This window comes from Protopterus annectens, chromosome 12.part0 (genome assembly GCF_019279795.1).
Source record: "Protopterus annectens isolate FY-2018-M chromosome 12.part0, PAN1.0, whole genome shotgun sequence".
Taxonomy (NCBI): Eukaryota; Metazoa; Chordata; order Ceratodontiformes; family Protopteridae; genus Protopterus; species Protopterus annectens.
In genome coordinates, this window is record NC_056746.1 from 577,122,841 (window position 1) to 577,133,419 (window position 10,579).

Consider the following 10,579-nt stretch of genomic DNA (forward strand, 5'->3'; position numbering starts at 1 on the left):
ACGAGAGTGCTTAATTAGTAGAGAAGTATTGCGAAGAAGTGCTAGGCTTATAATACAGTGAGTAGTCTGGTTATACTAAGTGTAGAGCTTCCTTAAGGGAAAATTTGAAGAACAGACTTGGCGGAGCTCAGTGCCCTCCATTTTATCAGGCATTGCACTAAATCTAATATTTTTCTTGCTGAGATCAATCCTCTAATACAGTAATTTTCTGCAGTAATGTATTGCATCTCTCTTCAGTGACAGTCAGCCTCTCCCCAACATTTCTCTCTTTTTTTGCAATTCCTGAACAGCATAGTAGTGTCCCACTAAGATTCCCATTATTTCTTGAATACTTTTATTATTTCTCACTATGTAGCCCATTAAAGCATTACTCATTTTAAGATCTCAGTATGAATTTGGTCTGTTTTTTTGCTTTGTTGTCAGTGAAGACCCCTCCAGCTGACTTGACATGTTCTCTGATAGTTCCCACTTGATTACCACATTGTTCCATAGTCAAGCCTGGATGGGAATAGAGATAATCCATTGATTTTTTTTTAATTGCTTTGCTTTTCTTGTGGGAGCATTTCTGGATGTCATATAGAGAGCAAGTTGTTGAGCGCTTTCGATCAGGTAGAAGGACTTCATCAGAACTGATAAAACAATAAATACACTTATTATACATTTAATCAAGTCACATGACAAACTCACTCCCCAGTCAAAGCGTTTGAATTCCCCCATGTGAACAGAAAGCAGCTAGACCATGCCAAAAGGTTTCATATAAAAATATACATGAATAAAAGAAAAGATGAGTGGATGGTGAAATGTTAAATAAATGTTATCCTACTACCTCAGGGACATGAAAGAACGAAAGATACTTTGGAGATGTGTCTGTATTATAACACAGATGTCCTGAAATCCAGTTGAGAAGTCATCCACCTGGCTGAGAGGAATAAGACTGAAAAGCTCTGGAAGGTGGGATGGATATCAGGCCTAATGCATCAGAAATTCCAAGAGTATGCACTACTACAACATTAAACATGCATGAACATCTAGTTATAGTAAGCCCCTGTGCTATTGTACTTACTATATTAGAAAGCAATATGGATTTATCTAGCTTTTTGCAAATAATTTTACAAGCGGTAGAGAGAAATGGATTAAAAGTGCAAAAGTACCTAGAATGAATTAATGTAATGTTGTTAAGATCTCTAAGACATGTACCTTTATTCACTAGTTCCTCTACACCTGAATCCTGGGCTCAGTTCAGTCATGATAATATCTACAAAGCTGAGCGTGAAAGAACAGCATCTATTAAGTTGCGCTCATTGATTGACAACTTACTTCAAGATACATCTGAGGATCTAAGAGTGCAGTGTGCAGCTGTCAATACTGCTTTTGCCCAGCGCTGTGAAGAAATGAATGATGCAAAAGCCAAACTAGAAGAGCATCTCAAGAAGGTACATTTATTCATTGTTTATAAGACTCATTTATGTACTTTTGTTTTCTTTACTTCTGTTTTTATGGATAGATTATAAAGCACAATATTTAGTTACAGAATCCCAAACAAGCAGGTCTTTATAAGACTGTGTTATCCTATTCAAAAGATGAACAGGAAGTTGATGACCTGTGGATTACGACACCTTTTACCTTAGGGTACAAATGCTTCATAACCATAATGCCATCTTTCTGCATAGGTCCCAGAAAGCAGCCATGCCACAGACTAAGAGTGCTGTTTGCTGTTTCACATACGTCTAACTCTTTCTTTGTACTTACCAAAAAAAAAAAAGGGTGTGTGTTGTCAAACATGGTGAGCAGTTAACAGCACTGTTTTTTTCAGCTCTGCTTCATTTTAACATCTCTGACAAGATTTTTACTAAAAACACCCAAACAGAACGTTTCTAAACTTGATGAATTTATAGTTGAACATCTGTTGAAGAATCTGCTGCAAAAATAACAAGTCTGAACCTCTTTTAATTGCTTTTTCTTGTTAATAAAACTTGAAAGAGCTACATGTCTCAGAATGAGCCTCTCTAAATCCAGTGTACAGAACAGTACAATGAAAAAAAGACATACAGGCTATGTTGTTGTTGTCTTTCGGCTTTTCCCGGTTAGGGGTCGCCACAGCGGAACTCCGGTCTGCTAATGATTGGCAGTAGATTTTCACGGTGCCGAGTTGCCAGTATGTATATATATATATATATATATATATATATATATATATATATATATGCTATACTATGTAAAATCAGTGAGTTAGCTATAAAGACATAAATTAGAAAGCAAAATGGACAATTTTAAAGAGAAATGTAAAAAAAACAAGTTGAATTGCTGAGTGAATCTCTTAAGCAACAATCATCACAAATCTCGAGTATTTAAGAGGCAATGACTGATTTTGATGGAAGATTACTTGAAAATGAGAATAGCACTGAATTTCTTATGAAACAAAACAACTTATTCCTGGAAAAAATAGATGACTTATAGATTAGATCTAAAAGGAATAACATCAGGATTTACGGGATTCCGGAAAAAGAAGAGGGAGACAATGTGATTCAATTCTTTAATACCTGGCTGCCTAAAACTTTGAACCTGCCTTAAGCTTTTTCCTCTTTGGCATCAAAAGTGCACATAGATCACTTTCCAATACATCTTTAAAAAAAAACACCTTCACCAAGGTCAGTGATCGTAAGATTTTTTTCTCAAGTCAAGATAAGGATTTAGTCTTAAAAGTTGCATGGACTAATTATCCAGTTAAAATTAAATAAAATATTGTAAGATTTGACAGTGACTATTCAACATTAGAGCTGTCAAAGAGAAAAGCACGTGTGTTACTTGTTAAAAGCTTAAAGGAAAACAATATTAAAGCACAAATCTTGTTTACAGAATAAATATGGATTCATCTTCCAGAAGGAAAGAAGATTTTTAACACCTTGGAAGATGCAACAGACTTTTTACAAAAAAATAAAATCCTAGAAAAACCAGAAGAAATGGACTGGAATCTATCAACTTCTTTGAAGAGAAGCGCAACAAGAGATGGTTGGTTAATAAAAGACAAAAACAGTAAAAAAGTGAAGGACAAATGAAAATCAATGTATTTTATGGTTATGAATTCCTATTAATTTAAAGAAGTGCTTGAATACTATTCATTTTATTACAAGTTAATCATTATGATGAAACTTTTGTTAGGTGGCACACTTTCTGATATCTTGGCCTAGTTGAATAAAGGTCAGTTCACTGTGCTTTTTCCTATTAACCTGGTAAACTTGGGCATCCTGAGGCAATGTAGCAACTGCCTCATGTACACCGACAATCTTCTCCTCTTACCTCCCAACACTCAGACTTGCGAGAGATGCACTTATATATTTAAATTGAAAGCCACGCACTCTCCAGCCAAGACCATAATAGCTGTTCAAGAGGAGAAGGTCAACACTTGCACCACACCACATGGAACACATAGCCGTCCAGAACACATACTGTCTTCACATAAAAACACAAACCACACACCCAACTTCCCAGAAGATCTCAATATAAATCTACCCAAACAATAGAGACCACCAAGGCAGAAATGCACTCGACCACCACAACACAACACTAATCACGAGACACATAACTCTCCTAAACAGTGTGCCACTCAACCAAAGCCCCTAAGGCAAAACATCATGCCCAACACACTAGTCATAGGGGACTTGATAGTGAGGCACACTGATGTCCCACTCACTAGGTTGAATAAGGAAAAAGTAACAGTCAGCTACCAGTCAGGTGCCAGGATCTGCCACATAACGCATGCACTCAGGTCCCTCAACAACACGTACAAATATGACACTAATGTATCAGAGAAGAAATGACAAAGGATAACGTGCCTCAATGAAGAAATAAAGTCCACAGGAAAAAAAATCTTGAGGCAACACCAAAATGCAGAAGAAAGCTTTAATCAAAGAAATCACTTAAAAACAGTTTACCTTGTAAGCGCTTTCACGTTTCACGATGAATGCTTCATCAGACATATTGAAGGTGACTGTGGTCATCATTTAAGTATAGAACTAACTTAATCAACTCTGCATCTATTGGCCATATGATAATATTTAACCAGTAAAGATCTCTGAGCAGCATCCTACCACCACCCAGAATGATACCACAGTACAAGCAGAAAATTATTGATTTCAACAATTGTATAAGTTTCTGGTGTCATTCTAAGGGGATCCAGTATCTGTCTGTCTGGGATGACATGATTGACAGACCTCGATGCTTTGCCAGAGATGGCCTTCATCTGTCACCCCTGGGCTTCCGGATACTGGCCAAGGCTCTTGCCATCCCTATAGTGCCTTCTTTAGGCGGTGTTCCAAAGACCAAATTACCACTGTAACAGCTACAAACATATGCAGTCTGAGGGTCATGCTGCTCAATGCTAGAAGTCTAAATCTCAAAATGCACTCACTCGAAACACTTCTTAAAAAGGAGAACATCGACATTTATGCTGTAACAGAGACCTGGTTCAAGGCAGCAGAAAGCACCCCTGCACTACAAGGCTATAACTCATTCCACACCTTTCAGCCCCTGAACATGCTGAAGGGATAGATTGCTGTCCCAGAGACTTCACATACTCTGGAACAAACTACCCATTCATGTCAAGCAAAGCTCCTCATTGGCCCTCTTTAAGAAAAATCTTGACAACTGGATGGGAAATAGAAAATTCACCCCAGGGATCACTTCTGCAGCACTGCTTGACAGGGGTACAGGAAAATAATTTTCTTGTGTGGCGAAAGTCAGGGAACCTTTTTGGCTAGGCTTATATAGGCCTCAGGGCCAATAGTATGAACCTATGAACTTGGACCGAAGCTCCAAAGTTGGTAGTGTTTCCATATTCATAAAGGATGTGCACACCTCCAGATTGGTAGCACAACATAACGCATCAGAGATACTTCAGGTGCAGCTAGCATTGGGTAAGACAGTGATTCAGGTTGTAGCCTGCTATAGGTCCCCAACCATGTCCCAAGACTCACACTCCATGTTCCTAAGCACCCTGGAGAATATTAGGGTCCAACCTAACACTCTCATACTGGGCAATGTCATGTACCGCTCCATTAACTAGGAAAACTACTCATGTACCAATACACTTGCCCAACGTTTCCTGAAATTCATTAATTCCAATGCCCTGGACCAGCTCATTCTTACCCCCACTAGAGATAGCAACATCCTTGACCTGGTCATTACTAACATGGGTGACTGTTGCTCTTTATCAGTAGTCAACTCCTCCCTGGTTAGATCCAACCACAAACTAATCACCTTGGGAATCCACACATACCCCCTCGCAAAGGTAACCACCATGAAAAACTTCTCCAAAGCTAACGTTGGGCTCCTAAAAACAGAGGTGGCTAACTTCACGGCACCCATGCAGATGGAGAATAGTTGCATGACCATTGAATCATACACCAGTGCACTGTATGAACACGTACACAAATGCATGGATCTCGCCATACCACTAGAACCAAGATGCTCTCCTCCAAAAAAAGGAAGCCAATCTAGTGGTCCCCGGCCATAAACAAACTGTACAACAGAAGGAGGAAACTGATGCAGAATAAGCCGAAGTTCCAAGACTGGAAAAACTCCCTTATCAGCCTCAGCAAAAAGTTGAGATCCTTCATCAAATCCTGTAAAGCTAGCCATGAAAACAGAATTGCAGAAGATAGTAAAGACAACCACAAGGCCTTCTATAGTTATGTAAAGAATCTCCATGGCAATACCCAGATTTGCTCTGAGCTACTGCATAATGGTTCCTCCTATACTGAGCCAATAGATATTGCCAATATACTGGCCGACAGATTCAGTGCCAACTTTACCCCCCCAAAGGACCAATCACAATACCAGTAGATTGCCAGGCACCCAGTATTACTGCTGCACAGGTTAAAACACCACTGTCCAAGGCCAAGAATACAGCTTACATGGGACCTGACAATATCCCTGGCTGTGTTCTACATGAACTACAGAGTGAACTGGCACCTCACCTGTGTGCCCTGTTCAATCACAGCCTCACCTCAGGCTTTGTCCCTACCGAATGGTGCACTGCTACAGTTATCCCTCTCCACAAAGGAGGATCGACTACAGACCCTGGGAACTATCGCCTCATTAGCCTGATGAGTCTGATATGCAAAGCTATGGAATGCATCATAATGGACCTAATAAACAAGGATATAGGGAATCTCCAATCTCTGGATCCCACACAGTTTGGTTTTGAGAAGAGTAGATTATGCCTGCTCAACTTGGTCAACTTCTTTGAGTCAGTCACCAGAGCTATGGATGAAGGCAAGGTGGTTCATACAGCCTACCTTTCATACAGTCTAGGCCTTTGATACCATCCCCCCACTCAGGAATCATCTAAAAACTCATTAAGCTAGGCATCAACCCCTATATCACTAGGTGGGTTGCAAACTGGCTCTCAGATAGAACCCACAGTGTGAAAGTAGCTGACTCCAAGTCAGACTGCTGACCAGTCAGGAGTGGAGTCCCACAGGGTCCAGTCCTGGGTCCTCTCCTGTTTGGTATCTACGTCTCTGAAGTCCAGGCCAACACGAAGGGACTCTGGCTGACAATGTTTGCAGACAGTTGCAAGTTGGGAGCTATTATTAACTTCCCAAGTGATGTTGATATCCTACAGAAAGGCCTCACTAAGACCAACGACTGGTGTCAGAACCAAGGCGTTAAGCTCAATGACAAAAAATGTGTTGTCATCCCCTTTGGGAAAAATCCAGTTCTCATGAATTATCACATCAATGGTAGTCCACTGAACACAGAAGGCATTATAAGAGACCTGGGAACACAGGTTGACAGCAACCTCTCTTTTGACCACCACATTGCCACTGTGGTCAGAAAGTCCTTCTATGTGGCACATCTCATTACTAAAGGTTTTGCATCCAGGAAGAAAGAGGTCATTGTCTCCCTCTACTCTTCCCTCATTTGGCCAGTCATTGAGTACAATGCCCCATTTGGCATGTACCTCACTAGGCACCTGCAACAACTGGTGAGGCTGCAGAAGTACCTCACAAAAAGGATCCTAAGCCTTAAACACTTGTCCTATATGGACAGACTCAAAAAACTCTAACTTGAGGTGATCTCTGCTTGACTTACAAAGCCATGTCTGACCCAGCTCTGTTAGAAATGCTAAATCTAAAGAAATCCCAATCCGTGTACACCACACACTCCAGAGACCTCAACCTCATTACCACAATTAACAGAACATGCTGTAGGGACAGGTTCATAACCCAGAGACTGACCATGCTATGGAATAGACTTCCTGTACATGTCAAACAGAGCACCTCACTGGCCCTCTTCAAGAGAAATCTTGATGAGTGGATGGGAAATAGAAAATTCACCCCAGGGATTACTGTAGTGGCTCTACTTGGCAGAGGCACTGGGAACTGAGGTTGGGTGGCACAATGCCAGGGTAAATTTATGGGCTAGGCTTGTAAAGGCTCCAGGGCCATTAGCCTAGCACACCTATGAACCTATGAATCTATGTGTCATTCTTTTAATGCAGGTTAATATGATATGTCTCCTTTAAAAAATGAATGTCTGCTTTATATTAAACATCTCATATGAATAGTGCTTAATAAATCATTAAATGTTAGTTCTTTAAATACAATATTTTAGTGGTTAACATAGTTTGAAATGTTTTTATTTTTTTGGTGGTTTGGAATGATTTGAGTGATTGTTGTATAATGCAGAGGTGGTTTGGATTCACTTGTGAATGTTTTTGTGTGATTTGTAGCTGATAAACTGTTTATTTGCAAGCCCTTGTCATGAGGGCCAGCTTGAAGCAGCTTAATTAGAGTCATGAGCACTTTTGTGATGCTGTGGGAGTTCTAAAAAATCTAAGAACTGTCCAGGTTACTTCCTGTCTAAAAGTAAATAATTATAATATTTTGAATCATATGCTAAGATGTTAATGAAAACAAGTTAGATAATAAGCAAAAGACAATGAATTGCATTCTAAACCACTGTCAGTTATTAAACAGTTCTGAATGCTTGCAGTATAATAGTTTATATACTAGCTTATAGAATAACACTGCTGATAAATTCATTTAGGATTGTGTTTCTCTGTTATTGTCTCTCTTTAATGATAAAACTTAATATCTCCGAACAATTTATTATGGAAAGTTTGAATCTTAAAAGGGAAGTTTTTTTCGGATGTTTGTTCAGATACTATTAGACATAACATTTAAGGAAAAACTAGAACTGATTCTAACAGTAGTACTAGATTAAAGAGTATCAAACATATAAGGGTAAATATAAATGCTCTATTATATAATATTCTACACTAGGATTATAGCTAAAATATAAAACAAAGGAATATAGTAATAGTACAAGGCATAGTATGCAAACAGAAATAGAGAACATAATAAGTAAATATGTACATAGTTAAAGAATATAAACATATCTACGAGGGTGGGAGGTTAGCATAGTGGTTAAATATTCACCTTACAGGCACTAGGTTCATGGTTTGATTCTCACATGAGGTAATTGACTGGGCTTGGAATGGCCCACAAAGACAGTTAGCCTGGTACTAATTTATGGACTTATGATCCTATGAACAACATTACACATAGTAAATAAAATAGAAAAAAAATAATTTGCCCTATAAATTAATCAATATGAAAATAACAACTGACTTTCTCTCTATAGTAGACCAGGGAGATAATGTGAGGTACAGGGAAAGATGATTGTAGAGATATTCAGTTTAGTCAACTTAAAATAAAGATTCTGAACACCTGTTTAACTTTTCTTATTCATAAGAATTCACTGACAGGCTTTTTAAAGATGATGATGCATACTTAAAATATGAGACACATTAATACGAATCAGAAGCAAGCTAAGCATTGTTAGTCTAATGGAGAGCTTGAGATGTGTTTTATTTGTCTTTTTCAACAAAATAGGAAAACATTATTCCATGGTAGAATGTTTTAGGGTTATATCATTAGATGAATTTTTTTTATTTGTTTCAAAAGTTTTGTCCATAGCTGAAGATTTCATATTATTATATATAAAGTATATAATAAGTTCTGTACATAAATGTGATTTCATTATACCAGTGTTTTTTCTCTCTTATGTAAATGTCTGATTTAAATGCAAATATATTAATATTAATGGATTGAATAATCCACTAAATATTGGGAGTCTGTTCAAATACTTGCAGTTACATAAATCTCAAATAGTATTTCTACAGGAAACACATTTACTTAATAAAGATGTCAATTAACTTTCATTAAAGAATTATTTAGTTTTAGCAGGTTCTGACTTTCAAGCTAAAGAAGAGGCGCCCTCATTTTATGGAAAAACTCATCAGTAATTCCTAAAGTAAAAGATATGTATGTTGATAAAATGATATGTAAAGCATTGTTGCAATTGAGTAGAACAGAAAACTGTTTACATCAGTGAACTCTTATTGGATTCCATGGGTTGGAGCTAAAGATGCAAAAATATTACTTAGACAATATAGCCTATTGCATAAAAGGTGAAGTCATAATGTCTGGTGATTTTAATTGTATTTTATCAGATAAATATTCTACTGCAGATAGAAAGCTGAGAATCACATCTTCAGCCAAACACTTAAATTTTGTAAATCTAATAAATTTAAAGGATATATATGAGCTATGGAAAGCAAACTGGCTTCAATTATTTATCAATTTCTCATATAGCTATGGGACCCAAACAAATATTGTTATTTTTTTTGCCTCAAACATTCTATCACAGATCAGAGAAGGCCAATAGTTTTATTTCCATTATTGGACCATAATGCTCTAATCTTAAATATTATTTTAAAAACTGACTGTTTAATACATCACAGAAGATTACCAGCATGCATTATTAAAATAAAAGATTTCAAGGATTGGTATGTTAAAAAGATGAAAAATTTCCTTGAAATAAACATGAATGTTGAAGTATCTAATATTGTTCTGTGGGATTCACTAAAGGCTTAGTTAAATGGAAGAGTTACAAGTGGGTATACTAGTAAAACAAGAGAATGGGGCAAAGAATTGAATATACTACACGCCAAAATAGACACACTAAACTTAAATCCAAAACCAAATGACATTATCAGTGAGTCTGAACTTAAAAACTTAAATACAAAATATGTTGAAATTCTAAATCATAAAGTATCAATAAACATGGAAAAGCATAAACTTCAGGCATATTCAGTAAACCATGTAAGCTTACATAAACTTGCTCTTAAATCAAAGCAAATGAATAAACTAAATCATATCAAAGAAATTATAATAGATATAAATAATAAAACAGAAAGAAGAACAGATATTAAAGGCATTCTTGAGAGCTTTAAAATATTTTGTGAAAATATAAGTAATAATACAAATAACCTAGTTAAAAATTATATAGTTGAAACATTTTTAAGGGAAAATATAAATAATAAAATAACAAATGAACAAATAAAAAAAAACTGGTAGACCATTCACTTTAACAGAAATAAAAGATCAAATAAAAAAGTTAAAAAATAATAAGGTGCGCTTCAACAGCGTGAATTAAAAAAAAAAAAAAAACAAACAGCAAAGAAATCGGAAATGGAGGGGTGCCACTCGGGAATCGTGGCACCCCTTCA

The 10,579-nt window shown here is 37.0% G+C and overlaps 1 protein-coding gene across 1 annotated transcript in view; it reads left to right on the plus strand.

Annotated features, from left to right (window-relative positions):
- Positions 1–10,579, plus strand: part of TEKT4 (tektin 4) — a 226,062-nt gene that overhangs the window by 158,410 nt on the left and 57,073 nt on the right. The window contains exon 4 of the mRNA XM_044089716.1: positions 1,211–1,433. Coding sequence (XP_043945651.1) covers positions 1,211–1,433 — 223 coding nt within the window. The remainder of the gene's footprint in view (positions 1–1,210; positions 1,434–10,579) is intronic.